Source organism: Rhinoderma darwinii, chromosome 7 (genome assembly GCF_050947455.1).
Source record: "Rhinoderma darwinii isolate aRhiDar2 chromosome 7, aRhiDar2.hap1, whole genome shotgun sequence".
NCBI classification, from domain to species: domain Eukaryota; kingdom Metazoa; phylum Chordata; class Amphibia; order Anura; family Rhinodermatidae; genus Rhinoderma; species Rhinoderma darwinii.
In genome coordinates, this window is record NC_134693.1 from 36,574,723 (window position 1) to 36,601,922 (window position 27,200).

General features: G+C 38.9%; 1 protein-coding gene across 3 annotated transcripts in view; it reads right to left on the reverse strand.

Annotated features, from left to right (window-relative positions):
* DPYD (dihydropyrimidine dehydrogenase) overlaps positions 1–27,200 on the reverse strand; it is a 751,325-nt gene that overhangs the window by 689,687 nt on the left and 34,438 nt on the right. For all 3 annotated transcript variants that reach the window (XM_075833172.1, XM_075833173.1, XM_075833174.1), the window contains exon 2: positions 10,843–10,953. In XM_075833172.1, coding sequence (XP_075689287.1) covers positions 10,843–10,953 — 111 coding nt within the window. The remainder of the gene's footprint in view (positions 1–10,842; positions 10,954–27,200) is intronic.

Sequence of the window (27,200 nt, forward strand, 5' to 3'; positions counted from 1 at the left end):
GCCTTAAAGTTGAAAAAGGAGAGCGCAGCTGCACTTTAAATATGGAGGATAGAAGAAATGTTTCTTGAAATAGAATTCACGTTACTGTAATTTTATTGCTTCTTTTACCAATAAAAAATATTAAAATAAAATTGCATATTATTTTTTGGGGATCACAACTTTGCAATATAATTTGTACCCCTCCATTTAGTTATATGCTACGGATATATTCCTTCGCCACTTTTTCCTGCTAGCTTACTCAAGGCTTTCTGCTAATTAAAATATATTTATTAGTGGAATTGTTATTTTTTTCCCTAATGGCTGCAAGACATTCTTTTATAACTCACTGGAGATACCGAAAGCCTTGGAAAGTGAATTCACTCCAGCAAACAGACACTAAAACACAATTTAAGTTAGGTCCACTTCAGAACAAATCTACTTTTTGATTGTTTTAATTATGTGTTTCTATCTGTTAGATATTCAACATTTTAAAATATGTTTCTGAGTCACTGGTGAGAAAAATATTCATAATGGAGACATTTATCTACAAAACCTCTCCAAGAAAATATACATCATTTGTACTTTTTCTTTTTTTTTCCCTTAAAGCAATTTTAGTGGAATTATTTAAAAACGGAGCAATTCAAGTGCTAAGAGAATTTTTTTTCCTGTATAAAAAGATGATTGTGCTTCATGTGTTTTATTTTTTTTTAATCATTTTTTGGTCTGATGGTTTATTTTCGTAATAATTATCTTTCTAGGCTCACTTTTTATATATATATATATATATATATATATACATATATATATATATATATATATATACATTAACCCCTTAAGGACAGCCATTTTTTAATTTTGTTTTTCACTCCCCGCCTTCCCAGAGCCATAACGTTTTTATTTCTCCATCAATAGAGTGGTGTGAGGGCTTATTTTTCTTGCGGGAGGAGTTGTAGTTTCTACTGGCACCATTTAAAGTACCATATAATGTACTGGTTAACGGAAAGAAAAATATTTGCGGGCTGAAATTGGATAAAAACTGGGATTCCTCCATGGTTTTTTAAGTTTCATTTTTATGTCTTTCATCTCGTGTGGTAAAAACTACAACTTAACTTTATTCCGCGGCTCAATGCAATTACAGCGATATCAAATTTATAGTTTAAGAAAAACTATTTGAAAAAAATATATCGTTTTGTGTCGCCACATTCTGAGAGAACTTTTTATTTTTGCGTGGTGTGTGGGCTTATTTTTTGTGGGATGAGCTGTAGGTTTTATTGGTATCATTGTTTGGTAAATACAACTTTTTGAACTTTTGATTCAATTTTTTTGTGAGCTAAGGTGACCAAAAAACAGTGATTTTGGCGGTTTAATTGTTTTGTTTTTCACAGTGTTCACCGTGCAAGTTAAATAATGGTATATTGTAATAGTTTGAACTTTTTGCGATACCAATTTTATTTTTGTGTTTTTGAACCTTTAATTTAAAAAAAAAATGTTTTTCCCTTCTAATAACTCTATTAAAAAATGTTTTTTTTACACATTTTATTAGCCCCCCCCCTAGGTGACTTGAACCAGCGATAGTTGGATCGCTGGTACAATACACTGCAATACTAATGTGGTCGCAATCAACCACAGCATTTGAGGTGGTTAAACTGCCAAGAACAGCAGTAATACCCAGAAGATACCCGCTGAGTATCGAGAGTGATCAGCCCGTGAGCGGGCTCCATACTTCCCTATGACGCGTCAAGGGGTTAAAGTCTATGTAAACTTTTGAAAGTGATATTTTGTTGTTTTTTTTAATATAAAATGGCAATCAGTGTGTTTGGTGGAATTTTCAAATTAGTTTTCGTTAAAAAACATTTTTATTTTTTGAGATACACCTGCGCAACCCGCTTTCACTGAACCAGTCAGTCCCGCGTGCCTGATGGGTGCAGGATTCAGCAAATGATACAGCTGCTCTATATACAGGATGCAGGGCAGATGTATCTCAAAAAGTAATAAGAATTATTAATAAAAACTAATTTGAAAGATGCACCAAACACACTGTCATTTTTATTAAAAAAAATAAGAATAATCACTTTCAAAAGTTTACATAGCCTTTAACACATTATATAATGCAGCCTGATGGATTATAAAACTACTTAACAGATCGAGTTACTTTTATGGGTAGATATCATTTAAGAAAACCAATAAAAAACAGCGTTCAGTCCAAATTAATTATAATGTATTCTACAGTAGCAGTGTACTCTAATCAGCTTTCTGCTTTCAATAAGTTATATAACTAATTATTTGAGACCTTTCTGAATATATGACTTTATACTTTACAACTCTTTTTAGTTCAACCCTATTTTGGGGGAGAAAAAAAAAAGCAGCATTTGACTCAAACATTCCACAATGTGGTGTATACATCTGGCCTTACACTTATAAGTTGGCAATGACTATTTCTGGCAAGCACTAAACTAATTGACAAAACTTTTTGTCACCTTATATACACTGCAAAAATAATATACTGTACCGTGCCATTACCCCATCAAACAACTTTGGGATGAATTATAATCCCGATTGTGAGCCAGATTCTCTCATCTAACATCAGTGTCTGTCCTCACAAATGCCCTTTTGGCGGAATTGGCACAAATTCACGCGCAAAAATTTTGTGGACGAGTTTCCCAGAAGAATAGAGATCATTATAGATGCGAAATTTGGTCCAACTCCATGTTAACACCTCATTTAATTGTGGTGGTCAGGTGTCCACATAGTTTTGGCCATGTACTTTTACCATGAATGGGTGTACTTGGTCTGCAATAATGTTGAGGTATTTGGTACATATCAAAGTGACATCCACATAAATGCAGGGACCCAATGTTTTACAGCAGATGTTTCATACTTCCTCCACTGGCTCGCCTTCTTACCATAGTGCATCTCTTCCCCAGATAAGGGACAAACATGCACCCAGCCATCCAAATAATGAAAAAGAAAACGGGATTCCTAAGGCAACCTTCTTTCTTTGCTACGTGGTACAGTTCTGATGTCACATGCTTTTGTAGGCATTTTTTCGCAGTTGACACGGGTCAGCATGGGTACTCTAAGTGGTCTGCAGTTATACAGCCCCATATGTAGCAAGCTGCAATGCACTGTGTTCTGACACCTTTATATCATAGTCAGCTCTAACCTTTTCTACAGTTTGTGCTACAGTAGCTCTCCCCTTGTTCATCAATGATACTTAGGCACTCATGCCCCTGTCACCCGTTCACTGGTTGCCCTTCCTCAGAATGTTTTTGGTAGGTATTAACCACTTCATAATGAGAACACAAAGAATGGACTGTTCACTCGCTGCCTAATATATCCCACTCCATGACAGGCACCATTGTAACAAGATAATCGAACGTATTCAATTATATGCTATGTCTAAATAATACTCTATCTGTGGTGCCCCCTTCACCGCAAATGCCGACCATATATAGTTTTTACTTACAGATTATATATATACACTACCGTTCAAAAGTTTAGGGTCACTTAGAAATTTCCTTATTTTGAAAGAAAAGCACAGTTTTTTTCAATGAAGATAACATTAAATTAATCAGAAATACACTCTATGTAATAAGTTGCTGTGATGTGATAAGCCCTTTAACAATTACATTTTGTACAATCCATCATAGAGTTTGAAATTCACATTGAACCAAGCATCAACTTTTAGATTTTTATAGATTGCTTAATTATATAAATGTAAAACAAACATATTACTATGTTTGAAATTTTTTAATTGATCTTTTAAAGCTCAAAATGTATATAAATTTTGTTTTAATGACCTACAAAAAAAATTACAGATTTTTAGGACTTGCCTTAGACCAGTTTCTGCAGCTATTAGCGGACACGGCCACAACTTCTGGACCCCTGAAAGCCCTACTAAACCGAGATTAGATAGCAATAAGGTACTATAGGGATCTAAGTTCGGTTAGGCAGAACTGTGGGGATGGGGTTGTCTTGTGTTGTGGCTGTAATACAAACATTATATAAGATCTACAAATTATTATTTTTTATTAAAAAATCATATATTCATATTGCTATAGCTTAAAATGAATACTTTTGGTTATAAAAACGTATTAGCCCCGGTCACATGCATGTCACTGTGAAATTGCAGAACTACCGCAACTGCAATGTTTTACTATGCAAAAAAAAAAATTATGCGTCCCTGGGACAGTTGCAAAAAAAAAAAAAATCCAACCATGTCACATTTTTTTGTAAATATAGGTCGCGTCTGTAGATTTTACTGCAACTCGCATGAGACCGATAGATGGTGTGTGGCCTGGAACGTAATAACTAAATTAGTAAAGTAATAAAGTATTAATACATAGAACATTGAAAATAAATAAAAAAGAGCTTTCAGCTTCTAAAGAGAAACACGTCATCTAAGGACAGGTTTCAATTGTTTCAGGAGTTCATTGAAGTCACTAAAGATTATTACACATGTCAGCGATATAGATGTTAAAGTTCTTCCTGTAATGTTTTTTGATCACCATGCCGATTACTGCTTCAATAGTTCTTTAATTAGAGGGACAGCGACCATTGTATACCTATTCCTGCTGGCATTTTATTTATGTTCCACTGATTAGTTCTGAATTGGGCAGCGATTAGGCAAACAGCTGCTATTGTGCATCCGCTGAAAGAACAGCACACTACATGCAGGATCATGGATAGCGCACATTAGCACTTGGACTTTGTAAAGGTCTTTTTTTTTGGTCTTTTCTTAATATTAATTCAAATAAACTATAGCTGCATATACTACACCTAATAGGGTTATTTTTACATACTTCATAGAATCTGAGAAAAAAAGTTAGAGGGTAACTAAACTTTTAGCATGTAATAGCAACATGTCAGTAGTTTTGATCGGTCGGGGTTAGTGCAAGCACATTGCCATTTCGTCTCTAATTGGCTTTATTCGGAATACCAAGCAAGTGGTGTACGGACTCAGACTTTCTATTGAGCCCGTACAGCACTCCGAGAAAAGCCAAGAAAAGCCGTTCGGAAACTAAGCGGTATACAATCACCTCAGCACTTCTGTCGCTTCTTTTAAGCAATCGGTGGGGCTCTCAGTGCTCGGACCCCCACCGATCAAAACTTCTGACATGTCACTATAACATGTAAAAAGTTTTTTTAAAGATGTATTTACCCTTGAGATTCCAAATAAGACTTCAAGCACACGCCAGTGTCATAGCCACTATGTGTGGCAGCATATGTTGCCACCGTATTAGAGAGATATTCTCCTATAGAAGCAATGCTTTTTGCAGTGAATACCTCTGAATAGAAGAATAGAATCTGTATGAATGCAACAGAAAAATCTCTATATGCCTCCCTGAAAGTACAGTATGGCACCATTGATTGCTGTGTGTGGTATTCTGGGACCCTGGACAACACAAAGGGTCTGCTCTTTTCATATAATTGAAAGTAAACATGCCCCATTTCAATGATGCATGTACAGGACAGTCAAGATCTGCCCAGCTATGTGCCGAGTCTTTATGATGTTAAAGGGGTTTTCCCATGAAAGACATTTATGACATATCCACAGGATACGTCATAAATGTCAGATAGATACAGGTCCCACCTTTGGAACCCGCAAATATCTCCAGAACGGGGCTCCCTAACCCCGTTCTGCCGCTCTGTGTTGTGGCTGAATGAGGTGAATTCCAACTATGAAAAAGGTTATACGATCGTGAGTTACGAAAACAGCGTAACTCGCTGAGCTACGGTGTTTTCGTAAGTCTCATAGAACTGAATGGTAGTTACGGAAACAGCATAGCTCGCATGCTACGCTGCTTCCGTAACTGCCACTCACTATTATGGGAGTTAAGGAAACAGCGTAGCTCAGCGAGCTGCGCTGTTTTTGTAACTCCCGACCATATAATGAGGAAGTGTCCTGGAGGCAGCGAGATTAGACAAAGCTAGAACAGGGTTAAGAGGGCCCCGTTCTAGAGATAGGTGCGGGTCCCAGAGGTGGGACCTGCATCTGTCTAACATTTATGACATATCCTGTGGATATGTCATAAATGTCTCACATAGGAAAACCCCTTTAACGTAAAGCGACAATGAAGCTGCAACAAAATTTAAGAGTACAAGTCAAAGTGCAAGGTAAGAGAATTCAGGGCCAGGCCAGGGCCCCCCCCTCGCTTTATACAGCCCCTTGTTTTCCTTATCGTTCTTCTGACTACTAAAACAAATTCTATGTTCTTTGTCTATCGTCAACTTGTACAGAAAAAGGTTACTTAACTTTTATTAATATATTTCGTTTTTGCGTGTCACATGTCCCATTAAACTGCTATCACCGCTTGACAACATTAACTGAAATACTGTTATTCAACATTGGAATTCGCTTATATAAAATCTTTGTGACAAAGTACCATTATATCTAAATTTTATCTTATAGGACACACATGTTGAAAAGAGAATTCTTTCCATTATTGTAAGTTGTCCTTGAACATTGGACTTTTCAAATCAACCTTCATTCTAATTCACAATAACACGTTGCTAAGTAACTAAACCGATTTTCTGGATTTTAGTATATATAATATATATAAAAATTTTCTCATCACTGGCGCAAGCAAATTCTTTCATATATCACAAACTGAAGAAATAAAAGTAGTTTTAACCCCTTAGTGACCAATACGCCTTTTCACGGCAGCCTAGTCTAAGTCCTGCACAGGTGTCCCGTGCAGGCTGGAGCTGGGCCCGGCTGTGTGATGACAGCCGGGCTCCTGCTCCAACGGTAGCAATCGAAGTATACTTAGATCGCGGCTGTTTAACCCGTCAATAGTGACCACAGAATTTAAGTCGCTTACAAAGGGAGGGAGCTCCCTCTGTCACCCATTGGCGGCCTGGCCGCAAATGCAATTGCGGGCCTCTGATTGGGTGTCATAGCAGCCGGGACCTAATAAAGGCCCCCAGACCTGCCCAGGCTATTTGCTTACTAGGACGTGCCAGAGGCACGTCCTAATAGATTGCCTGTCAGATTTACACGGACAGGAAATAATGCGTGGTATACTAAAGCATTATATCTGCTATCTAAAGATCACATAGTGAAGTCCCCTAGTGGGACTGAAAAAAATAAGTAATTAATGTTAAATAAAAATGATTGCTAAAGATTACAGTAAAAAAAATTTTTCAAGTGGTTTTATTTAGTAAAAGTGTAAAAGATAAATAAAAGTACACACATATGGTGTTGCCGTGACCGTAATGACCAAAACAATTAAGTTAATATGTCATTTACACCGCACGCTGAACGCCGTAAAAAAAAAAAAAATGAAAAAAACAGCACAATTGCTATATTTTTCCATTGGCCCCCAAAAGTGTCATAATAAAAGTTAATCAGTAAGTTCCATGTATCCCAAAACAGTACCAATCAAAACGTCTCATCCCGCAAACAACAAGCGCTCATAGCACTACATTGACGGAAAAATAAAAAATTACGGCTCTTGGAAAGCGACGATGCAAAAGCAAAAAATGTTAGTTCTAAATATTTTTTATTGTGCAAAAGTCGTAAAACATAAAAAAAACTCTACATATTTGGTATCATCGTAATCGTACCCACCCATAGAATAAAGGTAATGTGATATTTACGCCGCACAGTGAACTGTGTCAATTTAAGGGCAGATTCACACGAGCGTTGCGTTTTTGCGCGCGCAAACAACGCGGCGTTTTGCGAGCGCAAAAACCATTTGACAGCTGCGTGTGTCATGCGTGTCTGATGCGCGGCTGCGTGATTTTCGCGCAGCCGGCATCATAGAGATGAGGCTTGTCGACGCCCGTCACTGTCCAAGGTGCTGAAAGAGCTAACTCTTTCAGCACCCTCGACAGTGAATGCCGAACACAACAGCGAAAAACCTGTAAAAAAAAAAGATAAAGTTCCTACTTACCGAGAACTTCCCGGCCGTTGCCTTGGTGACGCGTCCTTGGTGACGCGTCCTCGGTGACGCGCCTCTCTTGACATCGGGCCCCACCTCCCTGGATGACGCGGCAGTCCAAGTGACCGCTGCAGCCTGTGATTGGCTGCAGCCTGTGCTTGGCCTGTGATTGGCTGGAGCTGTCACTTGAACTGAAGTGTCATCCCGGGAGGTCGGACTGCAGGAAGGAGACAGGAGTAATCGGTAAGTTAGAACTTCGGTTTTTTTTACAGGTTCATGTATTTTGGGATCGCAAGTCACTGTCCATGGTGCTGAAACAGTTTAACTCTTTCAGCACCATGCACAGTGAATCTCTCCCGACGTCGCGTACCGATAATTTTTTTGCCAGGATCGGCCAAAACGAGTTTGGCCGAACCCGGTGAAGTTCGGTACGCTTGTCCGGCTTCGCTCATCGCAAAGACACTCCGTTTGGATGTTCGGAAACAGAAAAGCACGTGGTGCTTTTCGGTTTTCATTCATCCTTTTCACTGCTGTTGCGCGAATCACGCTCATCCCACGGAAGTGCTTCCGTGTGGTGCGCGTGATTTTCACGCACCCATTGACTTCAATGGGTGCGTGATGCGCGAAATACGCAGAGTTATTGAACCTGTCGCGCTTTTTGAGCAGCAGACAAACGCTGCGCAAAAAGCACGGACTGTCTGTACTGCCCCATAGACTTGTATTGGTCCATGCGTGCCGCGTGAAAACCACGCGGCCCGCACGGACCGAATACACGCTCGTGTGAATCCCCCCTAAAACGCATAAAAATGTAATAAGAGATAATAAAAAAATGATATGTACCCCAAAAAGGTTCCATCAAAAAGTACAATTAATCCTACAAAAGTCCTCATACAGCTATGTCGATGGAAAAAAAAAAAAAAGTTATAGCTCTTTGAATAAGACTATAGAAAAACAAAAAGATTGCTTGCTCATTAGGGCCTAAAATAGGCTGGTCACTAAGGGGTTAAAATGTGTCTTGAAAGGTGCTTCAATATTCTATGTGCCTCCCTAGAAATCCCTATGAGGGGGCAGTATTGCTATGCACCCTGTCCAGCATAATTAATATTATGATTATATCCTTTGTATCTCTTAACCCTACACGGTCAGAATAGGATTAAAAAGAAAAAGATATTACATTTTAGTTAAAGCCAGGAGCAAGCTAATAACCTACAGAACTACGGGGGAATGTCAAGTCTGTAGCACTTGCCCTGCATGGTCCATCAGCAGACTGGCATGAAACCTGTGGCGGATCGCAACAGTCTGTGTCAGCATTGTTGTTCTAGTCATGCAGGTGTTTCAATTCCTTCAACATTTTTAAACATCACTGCTTGCTGTCAGTGGATGTAAACATTCTCGATTATACCAAGAGGCTGAAGAGGGTCACAGAAGAGGATTTGCTACAATTGTAAACAGTCTAGGCAATCTTCTGTGAACTAAACAGGCTGCACTCCAGGGTTATAACGGTTACCTACACTAAAACTACAGCAAACAAATGACACGTGTGAACGCAGCCTAAGGCCTGTGCAGGTTTTCAGCCTCTTGATGCAAACAAGAATATTTGCATTTACTGGAAGCAACCAGAGATATTAAAAGTGGGTCAGAATTGAAACACAGCAGCCATTTTTACGATTGTAATATACCTAATAGGGTTTTGGGGACTTTAATAGTGATGACCTATCATTAGTATGGACCATCAGCACTTGATTGGTGGGATGGGCCCGTGGGGGATCACAAGCATGGTTCTCTCTTAATTTAAACCTAAATTAAGAGAGAGCCACACTTGTGACTGTGCCTGGTACTGCAACGCACAACAGCTGATTGGCGGGTTTTCCTGCATGAAACAAAGGATAGGCCATCAATTTTTAGTCCTGGAAAACCCATTGAAAATGTGTGTTAATAAGAAAACAAGAAACTTTTCAGATTTTTTTGGGCCAATAATACCATCTAGTTCTGTTTCTTAACTGCAGTCCTCCAATACCCTAAGGGTATGTTCACACGCTAAACAAAAAACGGCTGTAAAATACAGTGCTGTTTTCAAGGGCAAACAGCCTGTGATTTTCAGCCTTTTTAAAGCAGAGCGTTTTTTGATGCATTTTTTGCGGCCGTTTTTCTATTGACCCAACGAAAAACGGCCCGTAAAAAAACGCCACATCGGAACGAAATTCAGTTTTTCCCATTGAAATCAATGGGCAGATGATTGGAGGCGTTGCACTTCTGTTTTTTCAGCCATTTTACGGGGCATTTGCGGCCCAAAAAATGGCTGAAAATAAACCGTGTGAACATACCCTAACAGCAGGTCACCATTTAAACATATCCCTGGGAGAATACCGAGATCATGACCTGTAGGAGGGACTTGAGGAGTACGGTTGAGAAACACTGTTATGAGACAATAAGCAATGAAGTACAATTGAAGCCTGAATTTAAGGTCTCTAACTCTAGTCCTCATTTTGTATTCTAAATTAAGATAGCATAATACATGTTATAATAAATTAATAATTGATGTATTTTATGACATGAAGTAAGGATGCAGTGCAGAGCTCGACAAAGACAGCAGAGCGCTCGTGTATAATAACAATTTATGTGCCTCTTGTTCTTCGAGGGGTATCCCCATCATATACTATTAGGATTTCCTATTTGTAGTGATTTGCCATCAGTTGTAATGATGGGGAAAACCTCTTTAATAGCTTGCCACAAGAGCATCCCAATATTTGCCTCTAACAATTCACTAATTGTGAGCCATGAAACTCAGCCCACTGCCTTACATGCAATCTAATAGACAATGGGAAGCGACTTTTAAGATGGCAGGCAGCCAACCTACCAACTGGGCACATGTGGCATGTCTAACCCTGGGACGGTATACGCGGTATACATAAAACATCAGGCAACAAGTATGATTGTGGACACCACAAATACAGTAGAAAATACATGCAATACATACAGAACAACTCCTGTCTAGATTCCGTTTCCAGTGCTTCTTATCCTGCTGTTTCAATGATGTAGAACGTAAAGTTGCATGAGCAGGAGTCCGTGGGTTAAGTGTCAAAATATTCTGAAAACAATGCGAGATACAATCCATCATTACTTATAACAAAGTAATATACGGTAATCATATTGCAAACATTTTTATTATATGTCTAGATATAATCTGGAACCATTGGTCGGTAATATCTGTTAATCTGGTACTAAGCAAAATTAGTGCAGAATAATGCTAGATTGATAGATAACCTCTAATCCATTACTTTTACAGTTCTTTCCAAACCTGAATTAAATAAGCACTAAACCTAAAAATGAATAGGTTCTTCTGCATGTTCTTGTAGAAATCCGGCAGAGAACACATGGTTTAATTTCCTACTGTTTTGTTGCATTTTTGGGTGAAGGGCTGAGGGGGTGGGTCAAAGCAAAGGGGTGAGGCGGAACAATTTGTGTGTCCTACTGCAGACAGGGTAAAGGAGGGAGGTTCCTGCTCCAGCCAGTTATTTTACAGCAAGACACATAACAGTGAGGAGGAAGTGGGGGTGGGTGATCTCCTGGAACACATATATAATAATTCTTTATACATTTCTTAGTATTAGTTACAATACGAGATAAAAGATCATAAGAAAAAGGAGGAGATTAAGGGAAGAATTGCTGGGAATTTGTTTTTATTTTTTGGTGCATTTTGTATGTTTAGCGTTTAAGAGCAGGATTGTTGGGGTAGGAAGTCGTTTTACCGCGTAATAACCTTGGACCACTTTAAATTCCAGAGTGGACACAGTGTAAATTTAAATACAGGAAATTAATATTTTCAAGAGAATATAATATGATATGGTTTGATTTTTTTTGTATATCTGTTTGTATATTATTCTGTAATATACCCCTGTATATTTTGTTTAGATTATCCATGTGATAATAGGGGCAGCCATATTACCTGAGCCGCTGCTCAGTGCTCTGAAAAGCAGCTTCAGAAATCAGACAATGACTCAATGACATATTTATTTTATTCATATATTTTCCGCAGCGCTATACAAAGCATGTCATCACTTACTTCAGTCCCTGTCCCCATTGGGGCTCAGTCAGAATCTAAATTGCAAATTAATCTATCAGTATGTTTTTGGAGTGTGGGAGAAAACCAGAATACCCATGCAAACACAGGAGAACATACAAACTCCATGCAGATGTTGTCCTTGGGCAAATTCGACCCCAACACTGCAAGGCAACAGTGCTAACCACTGAGACATTCATTGACTTATTGTCAATGAATGTTGTGGGCATGCTCTGCCATGTGTAAATCACCTCAAGTCACTGCACTGGGCAGGGGAGGAGGGAGGGGTGAGCGGTTTCCATCAACCATTGTTAATCTGCCACCAGCTTTATAATAGAGGTTTTAACTTTCATTAAACCTCTGATCATAAAGAGATAAATGCTAAACCTGCCCCCAATATACACAGCCCAAGTAGATAAGTGATAAGGCTTTTTATGGATATATTGACTAGTGTAAAAACTGCCCACTTTTTATGTGTTGTATTGTGTAAAAAAAAAAAAATCCGGAAGTAAAAAAGTACACATGTTTTACAGCTGCGACAAAAATCAGCATTTGGTTACTGTTGATGTACAATGTACAAACAAAAAAAAAAAGGCTGAATTATTCCCATGGTATTTTTATTCTGAGCTCCAGTCCATTTAATGATTTTTTATATTTTTTTTTCATCCGCAATGATCACTGGCATAAACTAACAATTTTAGAAGGTAATTTTATATATTCCAACAAATCCACTGGGGAGAACATGCTGGGCAAATATATATAATTTTCTCCTTTTCAAACAACTTTGAATAAAGTAAACTTGTACTTTCTAGTGAGACAGGATTGGTGAAGTCAAAAATAAAAAATAAATTCAACACTTTATTTCAGACATAGTTCAGTACTAACTGAATAAGGCCTGAGCTACACATCACTTCTGCCATTTTGCAATTATTAAGGCAAATCCCACAATGCAACTTGTTATGTGACTGCAACTTTATTTTTCTATCTATAGATGTGAGTGACTTCAACAGACCGTCTCAGGTTAAAGAGGACCTGTCACTAGGTCACATAAGTTGAACTGGTTTACAGACCCGAATAGCGCGGTCTCCCTAATTCCAGTGCAGTTTTTCTTTTTTTTTTCTGGACACCCATTCCAAAGATATGGCCAGTTTTGTCAGCTTCCTCAATGCCATTTTGCTGTAGTTAGCCAACAAGGTGTGTACTACCCTCAAGCTGCCTTGCGCTGATTGGTCAGCATCAGAGGCAGGGAAGCTAGCTCCACTCCGTTGGCTAACTACAGTAAATGAAAATGTAGTGAGCCAACACTACAGTAGGCTATAACTCTGGAGCAGCGGGATCCATGAAAAAAACGCTCTGGAATCAGCGAGACAGTGCTATTCAGGTCAGTTAACCAGTTCAACCTAGTGTACAATAGAATCAGTAAGCTGCAATATTTGTAACCATCACAATACATCTTATGCCCTATAGACTAAATTGGATTTTACTATGCAAGACAGATAATACTCTAAAGCAGCCACAGTCTCGATTTTCAGAGAAGGTTTGGTAAGAGGAGGAATTCAATGCCAGTACACTTAGACATTAGTCCTCTGGTGTTGGATCAAGACTACTCTCTGCTATAACAAGCATAAGGTACTGCACTAGAGTAGAAACAGTTTTATAGATGTAGGATCATTGAACTGAAACTTAAAAGGGTTAACCGAACTTACGAAGAACACAGAAAAGTACCTATATGTGTCTGAATTGTTATTAGATGGTAACACCTTAGTTCATAAGTAGTTATCTTTTATTATGTTGCCTAGCTCTGTGCAGCACTGTTATTTTCGTTTTGCTAGGGCTTGCTTTGAGCGGGATTCCTATGTACAGAAATACAGTTATCCCATACAGACATTGCCTATATTTACAGCTGTTTTCATGCCCCTTTATTGTAAGGTGTAAGGTAATGCTGTAATTATTCCCTGTCTTTACTTTTTGCTGCCCAGCATGTAAAACCGGACTCCCTCCAACGACAGGGAGGGAGGGTGAGAGCAGAAATCAGTAGAGATAAGAGGAATGTGCTGTGTGACATCTTATGCTACAAGGAGGGGGAGAGGGAATATAACCAGGTGTTGTGTACGGAATGTTACACAGTCAGGATATAAGCACCAGGAGCATGGTCATGTAACTGCATGTGAGACGGGTTTACAGAGGCTTTTCAGCTACAGACAGTACATTAGTACGTGACTAATCTTACTGCAGTTAAGTCATCTGCACAAAATTTGTAAAGACCGAAAAACCCCTTTAAGTATATGGATAATCAAAGTCTACACTTAATCATTTGTTAACTATGATATGGTAGCCGCATTATTCATGACCTAAGGAATTATCATTTCATATGTTACACATTAGTAAATAATGCATATTTCAAGATATCTTGTTACTGCATATTTGTCACAGTGAATGTTTTCTGACTTGTCATTTTTTTTAATTATAAAACAAATATTTCATCCACTTTGCTGCTATTGTAATATGCTGCAGCATTTCCACCCCGTGTGCAGGAGACCTTGGGGCAATAGTTCACCCTGCTGCCTCCTTTTAGAAACTGCTCGCCCACAATTCAGGAAGAGCGGCAGCGGTTGTCAAAACCCAACCCATCAGTAAGTGGCATTCAGCTATTTTCTGAATCTGGCACGGAGGACATCACTGCTTGTCTTCTCCCATAGCTGCCAGAATTATTAAGCATTGAAGCATTATGCGCTTTCATTGCCAATTCCACCTGTGTTATTATGCTCTGAAATATATCAGTTATGAGAGATCATAAAGGTCTCTAAACACATACATAGTAGGTAGCTGTGGGAGAAGAGGGGCAGTGATGACTATGGCACAGCACTGACTAAGGGGTTGAGTGTGGGTCAGTAATGAGATGGGATTTCTAGCGTAGGTGACAGCGTTATTGATATTTTACCCTGGCACTGGGGTTCGTAGGAGCGGTAACAGCAGGCTCCAGTGTTGTTATGGGCTCTATTCGCTGTAACACCAATGTCTAAACGTCTTTTGATCTCATATATCTTAAAGAGGCTCTGTCACCACATTAGAAGTGCCCTATATTGTACATGATGTGATCAGCGCTGTAATGTAGATTACAGCAGAGTTTTTTTATTTAGAAAAACGATCATTTTTGACGGAGTTATGACCCATATTAGCTTCATGCTAATGAGTTTCTCAATGGACAACTGGGCGTGTTTTAATATATGGACAAGTGGGCGTTGTGGAGAGAAGTGTATGACGCTGACAAATCAGCGTCATACACTTCTCCCCATTCATTTATACAGCATTAGCGATATAGCTATATCGTTATGTGCAGTCACATAAACACACTAACGTTACTGCAATTTCCTGACAATGAATATACATTACCTCCAGCCAGGACGTGATGTGTATTCAGAATCCTGACCACTTCTCTGCACTTCTCTGTGATTTACAGCACAGCACAGCGAGATCTCGCTGTAAATGACAGTTTACAGCGTAATCTCGCGAGACTACGCCTGCTATGCTGTAAATCACAGAGAAGTGGTCAGGATTCTGAATACACATCACGTCCTGGCTAGAGGTAATGTATATTCATAGTCATGACACTGCAGTAATGTTATAGTGTGTTTATGTGGCTGCACATAGCGATATAGCAATATGTGCTGTGTAAATGAATGGAGAGAAGTGTATGACGCTGATTGGTCACTGATTGGTCAGCGTCATGCACTCCTTTCCACAACACCCACTTGGCCATATAGTAAAACACGCCCAGTTGTCCATTGAGAAACTCATTAGCATAAAGCTAAAATAGGTCACAACTCCGTCAAAAATGATAGTTTATCTAAATAAAAACACTGCTGTAATCTACATTGCAGCACCGATCACATCATGTACAATATAGGCTACTTATAATGTGGTGACAGAGCCTCTTTAATATACTCATTTAGGAGGGTTCGCAACTGAATCAGTTAATGAAGTATATTTAATATATTTTTTCTATAATTTAGCACGGTGGGCTTTTTTCACAGTGGTGACTGTACCCCTGATTTTAGCAAGTTATTTAATAACATTTTAAAATTTTACTCATTAGTCACAATCAGTGAATTGGGGTTGAGTGTGCAACCACTACTGCTTTCCCTAAATGGTGGGGCATCAGTTAAAATACGGTCCGAAAACCTCTAGAAAACTAGCATGTAGGGGACAATGACAAAGAAAAAAATGCAGAGCATATTTATTGATCCAAGTTGGGAACATTATGTAAAATGTTATATTCTGCCCATGCTGACATTGACTATTGAAGGCATATCCCTATGGTACGCGATTAATGCGTAAGTGGTGGGGTGATAGTTAGTACCCCGAGAAAGCAAGAACAAAGCAGACATGGCACTCAGCAGATCACTGCAGCCTCTTCAGTTTTTTCCATGACATAGTGTCACTCTCCTCCAAAACGGCTTTGCATACAGCGTTTTTTTTTAAATTGGCACTTATTTGCAGCATTATTTGACACAATTTTTTTTTTGCAGTAAAATACGTTGTGGCCAGATGTTAGCTGGAAGTTAATGGATAAATAAAGAACACACCATAAACATTGTGTTTTTTGTCTTGCATTATTTGGTTCAGTGGATTTTTTATTTTTTTAAAGCCCAGCAAGTCCTTCTTTCAAAAATCGTGTGCCATTTTTCTCCCTTAAATCTCCATACGGTTTTTTGCCTCTTCAAAATAATGCAAGTGTCAATGTGTTGCGTTTTCTAATGGCGTTTTTGGTGGCATTTTCCCAGAATTTATCATGTGTTGCAAAGAGGATTCTTTACGTCACACGATGTCTAAATCACATAATTAGCAATAAGAAAAATGCCACCTCAAAAAAAAAAAAACACAACACATTCAGAGCAAAACACACTATTAGTAAAAAAAAATTAAATGGCATAATAAAATTCATTAACCATTTTCCCCCCAAAAAGACTTTAATTTTTTTATAAGATGCGTTTTTTGGCCAAAAAATGCCACACAAAAATTGTGCGTGAAGGAAGCTTCAAGGAACAAAATTATCCAACTTCTTTTTCACATATGTAATAATAAATATTGTCTCCTTAGGTATAAATAAACTATAATACACAACAACCACTTCCTACAGGTGAAATCAGTTTCCAAACACCTGTTGAATCCAGATGTCAATGTTTTATGAACTTCATTTTCAAAGTTACATAGTGACCACAACGTCTCTGGCATGAGCACTATGCCACAATCATGAATTCTGATCTAAATCAGAGACAATCCATTCATCAATTGGCAGTATGAAGCATGATCGAGGTATGCAGAAAGACCCCTTTCTATATCCAAAAGGCTATGAAAAAAACTGAAAGAAATAAAAGGATTAACCAACTCAAAGTCCTGACATAAACCCAATAGAGATACGGTACTGTGGCAGGACATGGGACAAGTTCCTGTATGAAAACCACCAATCTGGATCTGAATTAAACCACTTTATTCATCAAATCCTTAATAAAAGAGGACTTATAGAAGGGAGAAAACATTTCTATTTTACAGCCCTGTAAAAGTGGTTATAACATATACTCATAATACACAGTAATATATATATATATATATATATATATATATATATATATATACATACACACTACCATTCAAAAGTTTAGGGTCACTTAGAAATTTCCTTATTTTTGCAAGAAAATCACAGTTTTTTTCAATGAAGATAACATTAAATTAATCAGAAATACACTCTATACATTGTTAATGTGCTAAATGACTATTCTAGCTGCAAACGTCTGGTTTTTAATGCAATATCTACATAGGTGTATAGAGGCCCATTTCCAGCAACCATCACTCCAGTGTTCTAATGGTACATTGTGTTTGCTAACTGTGTTAGAAGGCTAATGCATGATTAGAAAACACTTGAAAACCCTTGTGCAATTATGTTAGCACCGCTGTAAACAGTTTTGCTGTTTAGAGGAGCTATAAAACTGACCTTCCTTTGAGCTAGTTGAGAATCTGGAGCATTACATTTGTGGGTTCGATTAAACTCTCAAAATGGCTAGAAAAAGAGAGCTTTCATGTGAAACTCGACAGTCTATTCTTGTTCTTAGAAATTAAGGCTATTCCATGCAAGAAATTGCCAAGAAACTGAAGATTTCCTACAACGGTGTGTACTACTTTCTTCAGGGGACAGCACAAACAGGCTCTAACCAGAGTAGAAAGAGAAGTGGGAGGACCCACTGCACAACTGAGCAACAAGACAAGTACATTAGAGTCTCTAGTTTGAGATATAGACGCCTCACAGGTCCTCAACTGGCAGCTTCATTAAATAGTACCCGCAAAACGCCAGTGTCAACGTCTAGAGTGAAGAGGCGACTCCGGGATGCTGGCCTTCAGGGCAGAGTGGCAAAGAAAAAGCCATATCTGAGACTGGCTAATAAAAGGAAAAGATTAATATGGGCAAAAGCACACAGACATTGGACAGAGGAAGATTGGCAAAAAGTGTTATGGACAGACGAATCGAAGTTTGAGGTGTTTGGATCACACAGAGGAACATTTGTGAGACGCAGAACAACTGAAAAGATGCTGGAAGAGTGCCTGACGCCATCTGTCAAGCATGGTGGAGGTAATGTGATGGTCTGCGGTCGCTTTGGTGCTGCTAAAGTGGGAGATTTGTACAAGGTAAAAGGAATTTTGAATAAGAAAGGCTATCACTCCATTTTGCAACGCCATGCCATACCCTGTGGACAGCGCTTGATTGGAGCCAATTTCATGCTACAACAGGACAATGACCCAAAGCACACCTCCAAATTATGAAATAACTATTTAGGGAAGAAGCAGGCAGCTGGTATTCCTTCTGTAATGGAGTGGCCAGCGCAGTCACCAGATCTCAACCCCATAGAGCTGTTGTGAAAGCAGCTTGACCGTATGGTACGCAAGAAGTGCCCATCAAGCCAATCCAACTTGTGGGAGGGGCTTCTGGAAGCATGGGGTTAAATTTCTCCCGATTACCTCAGCAAATTAACAGCTAGAATGCCAAAGGTCTGCAATGCTGTAATTGCTGCAAATGGAGCATTCTTTGACGAAAGCAAAGTTTGAAGGAGAAAATTATTATTTCAAATAAAAATCATTATTTCTAACCTTGTCAATGTCTTGACTATATTTTCTAGTCATTTTGCAACTCATTTGATAGATATAAGTGTGAGTTTTCATGGAAAACACAAAGTTGTCTGGGTGACCCCAAACTTTTGAACGGTAGTGTATATATATATACATACATACACACTACCTTTCAAAAGTTTGGGGTCACCCAGACATATATATATATATTTATATTTGACAGACCATGTGGAGAGGTTGTGGATAGGGTCTATATTTCCCCAAGATTTCTGTCTTCTGCTATCTGAAAACAATCAGGCACTAAATTCAGCAGAGAATGTGGTTCTCACTCTGCAATAGGTTTTATCTAAAACCTGGAAAAGGGCCTGGTTGTTGGAGTGGGGAGAGATGGGCGGGTCCCCACTCCATCCACACAGTCCTGGTCTTGGGCTGTCTAGCTATTAATCAGGAGTCAGGTGTGATAGCCCTTTAAAAAGGCTGAAGTTCAGTCACACTCTCTCTCAGCCTTGGGAGAGGAGCTTGTGAGAGCAAACCGACTGCATTCATAACAGGTTGTATGGTCTGCATGGTTTATGGTGCCAGGTATTAGGATACATGACTGTATAGTTAGTGCCGGACAGGCATAGAGTTTTCTTTTATTTGTTTTCTTTTTATTCATGTACAACCTGTAAATAAAACTGGCTGAGGCCAGTAGTACCACATCTTTGCTGTGCGGACTGAAATTTACTGGCGTGTTTGATACCGAGTGCCCGTCTACCCCAGGAGACGACTGTCCCGCTACCTAATTCCCTTACAATATATATATATATATATATATATATGTATCATACATACACACACACACCCACACACACACACACACACACACACCCACACACACACACACACAACTCAACGTTAAAATGACAACACCAAGGAGGGCAAGCAGTAAGGTTATGCAGATCGAGAAGGTAGCAGGTGTCACTAAGATCTGAAAATGATCAAATTCTCAAGCACCTACCTCCAATCTGCGGCATGTGTGGGGAAGGGGGGCATAAAAGCCAGGTTGAAAGTTTTTTTTTCACATCAAAAATCGGATCAAGTGGTGTGGGATGATTGAACAGGAGGCACCGCACATAAAAGTGCCAGTTATCGCTGCTTGTTGCAAACCGAGAGGGACAGAATCCTTGAACTGAGAGACCTTGTTTTATCAGTCCGGCAGACTGCGCCTAGGCCGAGATGTCAGCTCTGTTCAACGTTGTGTGTCCTGGAGGTTGGGAGAATAGCAACAAATGGGAATGACAGCAAGAGGTGCACGGAGGCGAACCTCTGCAGGGGTGGATCATCTGATTGGAAGAGTGGTGCATAGTAATCCATTCTGTACTGCATGTGAAATTAGACATCACATCCCAAGCCAAGGGCAACACAAACCATCAGAAGGCATTTGCACAACATCGGGACATGAGCCAGATGTCCAGCTACAGGTGTTCCATTGACCACACGCCACCACCCTCAAAGGCTATCATGATGCACAGCAAGATGGCAATGGAAGTCTATCCTCTTAAGCGATGAGTCCCGCTTTTCCTTTTTGGTGTTGCAATTTCAATGTTAGAGGTTTGTATATATATATATATATATATATATATATACATATATACACACACACACACACACATTCACTGTACATACACACTATTCTACAATTGAGTGCAGGAGAGATTTTATAACAGAAAACCTGTTGGCTATGAACATCTAAATCTTTTGATGGACAAGCTAAGAGCTAACAGAGTGTTCCTAGAGTTAATGATGAGAACTTCACACAGCGAGCAATAGTAACTCTGCAGCAATATGCCAGGTGGAACTACTGGATATATGGGGAATCTGACACTGACAGATTGCTCCTCATTTTATAGTCCATGGTGCTTTGACAGAGCACAATTTTGGTTTCAATGCTTGTTTTACCAAAACTTTCCCAATCTGTTCCATCACTCTGTGCTGCTGGGTTCACAAACACTAATCAATCATGTTTTCAATTCTGTGTTTCCAGTTAAATTCCTCAAATGAGTAAATCTCCTGTAAAAGTCAATCACCGTGTCAGGCTAATTTTTTCTTTCTTAAAGGGAATCTTTCAGATAAATTTGGCCTAACAAACTGGTACCAGCGTTTTGTACGTCTTTTGAAAGCATGTGCCAACATACCTTTCGATTTCTTCCTATTACCTTGTTTGCTTAGATAATTATCTTTATTAAAATATGAAAATTAGGTTGGAAGTGCCACTTGGGCGGTCCAATTCCCTGCAAGTGCTCCTGCTCTTGAAATCTAAGCCTAACTCCTCCCCCTGGCTCATGATTGACATTGCCATGCTATGTAAACGACACAGTTATCCTCATAGAAGTCTCGTGCATGCGCTGCTTACATTATGCCCGGCATACGAGCACCTTGCTCCTAATTCCTTGTGACATCGTCAAAAGGTTAACTGCGCACGTGGCATGACGCCAACAGCACACCCTAAAAGCTCCAACGCACTCCACTTTTCCTGCAGTGAGTTCAGTGAGTCGGCCCTACTACTGGGTGTACTTCTGACATCACGGCCAATGTGTAGTTATTTTTGACAACGTTACAAGAAATGAGGAGCGACATTGGGCATAATGTGAGCGGCAAATTTGAGAGACTTCTATGAGGAGGTGGCTCTACAGGTAGCTAGCTATACATTCTCATGGGACATTTTAGAGCGAATCAACTTAAAAGTGAGATGGTTGCAATTGCTACACTGCCTCATACACAGGGACAACAAAATTATGCGTAATATTATGCGTATAATTAATTATCAGATATTACTGAGCGCTGAAAGCGTTCGCCAGTAACTCATTCATTTTAATAGAGACTACGCACGCATGACCTGCTTTACATATTGTAAATTGGACTGAAAATGGCTCATTCCCTGGATCAGCGTTGGTCCCAGCAGAAGCCTACTGATTAATATGATCTATCGATAGGCTATAAAACATTGTTTTAGGAAAATTCCTTTAATTCACGTGGGTTGAATTGTTTGGGCATCACTATACTTCACTTAAGTTAATAGGTTTTCTAGCAGTCCTATGTAAAGTCTTTATAAATTTGCGGTTTCAAAAGTTGACGTTCACATACATCCTTATGGATGTATCTTAAATGACCCGGTTGAGATGCAAATAAATGAACAGACCACAGAGATCAGTGCCAAATTGTGATAGGCACTATATTAGGCGCCTAACACTCAGTTATCTTAGCTATATATTAATGTCATATCAGACAACTTCTTTATCTGTTATGCTAGGTTAAGACTCTAGTATGGATGTGTAATAAAAGGCGGTTCTGCAGCTCTGTAGATATAATAGGAATATTTTACTTAATTTTCTTAAGAGTTTCATGCCCCGGTGTATAATAAATTTAACGTTTTCATATTAAAAAAAGGTATCACTCTCATAGATGGAGCACTTCAACTATTAAGTACAACAGACCTCTTACAAGCAGTGATTGGCTTGATTAGCTCTACCAGAATTTAGAAGTAGTACACGAGCATTGAGGCGATAAATGATTGCCAAAGCAGCGAGAAATGGACATTGTATATCTAGAAATGGTGTGTGTCTGACGATTAATATCTACTTATCTCATTTTAATAAAAATCAAGCAAGTGAAATATAGATTTAAATATCAATTCTAGTCATACCGCAAGTAGTTACAAGTTAAAATAAAAATAACAGTATAAACATTAGTCATAAACCTAGCATTCTTCTGAATGGACATTACCATAAAATACCAATACCAAAAAAATCGGAAAACATGCTAGCTCTCTATTGTGAGGTCCACATTAAACAAGTCCCCGTATCTCACTTTTCTTGACCCCTTGTGTTAGATGGGGGAAAGAGTTGGGTTGGATACTTGGGTAATTGGAGTTACATAAAATTCAAAATTTGGATACAGTTAATGAATAATCTTTAAACTTTATAGTAACTTGGTTTTATGTCTATGATAAATTAAGTTTTATGTAGTTTTACATAGTTACATAGTAAGGTTGAAAAAAATACATATTCCCATCAAGTTCAAGCAAGGGATGGGAGAAATTATAGAACTTTGTTTTACCCCTATTGATTACCCATACGGCCTTACCCAAACATACCTAAACATGAAAAATTCCCCCCTGATCCAAAGTGGCAATAAGACTGAAACAACATTCAAACAAGAATTCTACAAATTGCCATAGGAGAGGATATTTCCTTGTTGTGAGAAATTATCTAAGCCTTTTTCAAAGCAATCTACTGTCCCTGCTGTGACCAACTCCTGTGGTAGGCTATTCCACAGATTCACAGTTTTCACAGTAAAGAAGGCTGGTCGCCTCTGCAGATTGAACCTTTTCTTCTCCAGATGTAGGAAGTGCACCCTTGCCTTTTGTGGCGATTTTACATGGAACAGGTTTTCACTTCTATTTTTTGTATGGGCCAGTCATATATTTATACAAGTTAATCATGTTCCCCCTTTGTCTCTTTTCTAGGCTAAATAGGTTTAATTAATTGAATCTTTTAATTTTGATTTATTAATAGAACTTTTTTTTATTGGGCTATTAAAAAGTCTCATGTCTTATGAAGTCTCATATAGCATGGTGTCTCAGAAGCTCATTCACATGGACAGTACAATTATATAGAAATCAGCATTTATTAGCTATGAAAACCCTACACTCAGGTCAGTTAATGAATTCTTATTAGAAAAAAAAACACAGTTGAACACAATTTTACAATAAACCCATGCATTGTGTATACATTCTATATCATGTGTATGTATGAATTTGTGTATCTTTAAAGAAAACATCCCTTTTGAACACAAAGTTAAATCTACATTAAAAAAAAGTTGAGTAACTGTGTAAATACTTTCCATTACTTATTTTTTATGGATTTTCAGCCATATGTAGTTCTCTTCACTATTCAAACTTTAATTGAAGGAAAAATTCTGCTGGCTTTTTCTTGGAACCTGTATATGGTTTATTTGTACTCTGCAAACATTCATGTGACCTTACATGTTAACATGTACATGCATACACACAGCATGGCACATTCAGTGCCATATAACATTACCAACCATAGTCAGTGCACCCATAAAAGACTCAAAAAATGCAATCATCAGTGTCCAATAGACAGTGCCAGATAGTGTCCCACTACACCTGTATAGTTTCAACCAAAAGTCCTCGGTCCCAACCACATGGCACCTGTTGCATGCCACAATGTTCATATTGCATGAGTTGTGTATTAGGTTGTGTTTGAATATAGGGGCATGACTTTTAATAGGAAATTCTAGAGGAATAGTGGCATGGAAAAACTCTTGGTGGTGAAAGTGTGAGGAGAAGATAAGAAAAAAAAAAAAGAGAGAAGTTCCAAAGCAAAATGGAAATTGTGTTTCAGGTGGTGTCTGAAAACTTCTGCAAAGGTGCACAGAAGAGCCAGTTTGTAAAGAGCTTTGAATGATAGTGCAATAATTTTGTACTTTTCTGTACTGTGGAATCTGCAGTGAGTTGAGGTATTGACAAAAAGGAGAGTTGATAGAAATACCAGAAGAAAGCACTGGTCTTTTTGATGGCAGGATACATGGGACAATAGTGCAGCACTCCAGCTTATGTGTGTGAAGTTATCTACTATAATTATTGGTTTAGTTAGGTGGGCAATTGAAATAGTTCAACGTAACGATAGGCAAAAAGAATCTACAAGAATAAAATTCAGTCCGAATTTCCCAAAAGTTTTGGAACCGTTGAATCCATAACCTTTTAGGGTTTGCAGCGCATGAATTGTCGAAAAATATGGCGGCCGGCGTCGATTGCCGGCTCCCATTTTACAGATTAAATAAATAACCACATGATCTTGAACAGACTTATCCATAATGCCTTGCAGGCAGCCTTCCAAAAATGCACAGCGGTTATCTCTCCCTCTACCATTTATGTTGCTGTCACTTTGACAAAACTAATGCTGGTTTGGTGTGAAAGAGCTTAATAGTGGTTAGATACAGTCCTAGATGACATCAGAGAGTCAGACATGAGTTTTCAGGGAAATTGGGGCACTTCAGATTCGCAGCAAACTTATTCGGACTGAAATGAATCGCATGGCCAATTCGACTGAATCAGACGCGAAACTAATTTGGGAAAATTCACTAATCTCTAGTGGAAAGTTGATGCCCATATTACCAATTTGAGGATAACTGACAACTAGTAGCCAAGACTGTAGACATTGATAAAGTGCTCTGGAGGACAAAATCTTGAGACACAACAGGCAAACATCTGGCCAGACAGGCAAGAGGAAAATTCAACATAGAACTAGATCTGTAATGTCCAGGAAAAATACAGTTTGTGGTATAGGTAATTAGAAATGAGCAAAGTTTTTGAAATTTGCTTCAGGGCCAAATCAATCCAAATAAATTTGCTGCTAATCAAAAGTGCCCCGATTGTGTATCCAACCGCTTTCAAGTTCTTAATGTCAAGCCAGCTTTAGTAATGTTATCAACCTATACCCCTCATGATTGGCTGTGCTTGAGGGAGGGATAATCGCAGTGCATTTTGGGAGGGCAGCCTACAATGAATTATAGGGAAGGCCGCTTGTGTTATTTTTCTAATCTGTAAAATGCTCGCCGATGGCCACCATTTTAGTGCGATTTGTGCTCCACAAAACCTCAAAAGTTTCAGAATTTGCAGAAACCTAAACTTTTGGGAAATTCAGACCGAATTCAATTTGTGTAAAATTGATTGGCTCATCTCTAATATTAATTTACCTATGATGTTAAAAGTGGAGGATAATTCTAGGAAGAGGCGTGCAAAGTCAAGTCTCTTACATTTTATCGTTTGTTTACTTTAGTAATAGCAGAATCCAGACTGTGATAGAAAAGGGAATTGGAGAAGAAATGGTTAGATAGTCCAAAGTGGATGTATTCTTTTTTAGATCTCAGTGAAGATTTGGAGGAGAAAGGGCACTAGATGGAGAGAGAAATGGTCTCAAGGTCTGTAGCAGATTCGGAGTCCAGTGGCTAAGACTAATCTGGCAGAAGAGAGCAAACAGTTAGAGCAGTCAAGCAACAGTCCAGGTTCAGTACACAGATAAGCCGCAACAGGTTGTAATGTGAGGCAAAGACGTGCCCAGGAAATAATCAAGTTTGTAGAGAGACAAGGAATTAGACGGCGAGAAGCTCAACAGTCTAGCAAGAAGGAAGTGCTAGATCCAGGCTTATATAGGAAGCCAAAAGGGTGGGACTAATTAAGCAATTAAGGGAAGGGAAGGGAAGTCAGGAGGCAACGAAGCTAGACACTAGATTCAGCACTGGAGCTGTCCAGCAGCACCCATAGTTCAATGAGAAGAGCCATTGCCTGACACAGAGGAGTTTCTGGTTTTGAATCCTGACAATAGGGGTCTCAGCAAGTTTACTTGAAAAATTAGAGTTCGGATTAGGGATGTAAAAATGGGGAATGAGATAGGAAGGCAAGTGTTGGTGTACCATGGGTGTATATGTATAGGGCATATTTGCAGAGTATGCACCACTGGTATAATATCCACTGACTTCAGGTTCTGAACCTGTGGCATTTACCATCAGTATCCCCATGCTGTGCTTTTAATGTGAAGCACAGTGTTTGATCACAGCCTTGGGTGGAATTTTTTTGACTTGGGATTGAGAAACACTGTGGCGAGAACACACACCTTCCCTTGAGAAAGCTTATACATAGATCTACTCTGACACCCTCAGCCTATATGGGGGCAACCAAATTCCACATGTTAGAGGTTTCAACCACAAGTATATATGCTATCTCCTGCGGTCTGACTTTGCCATGACACCTGTATCGCAACAACTATATTCAGATGAGTGGTGCATCCATTACTCCTATGGTTTGCCACATGTAACCTGGCATGTTTTGCAATGGAGTAGTGTATGTACCTCCATTGAAACAAATGATGAATTGCCTTGGATACCATTAATTGAATATTTCACAAGCAAATAAAGCTTATTTTGATGTTATATTTTTAAACAAGTCTGTGAATGCTGTTTTTGATCCAACTTGTATTTACCACGTTATTTCTGAGATAAGCTTTGTTAAAATATTTCCACCCTGCAGCTTATTGCTAAATAATGATAAACTGGTCTAAGCCGCGGGTAAATTAGTTACCATAATTAACTTA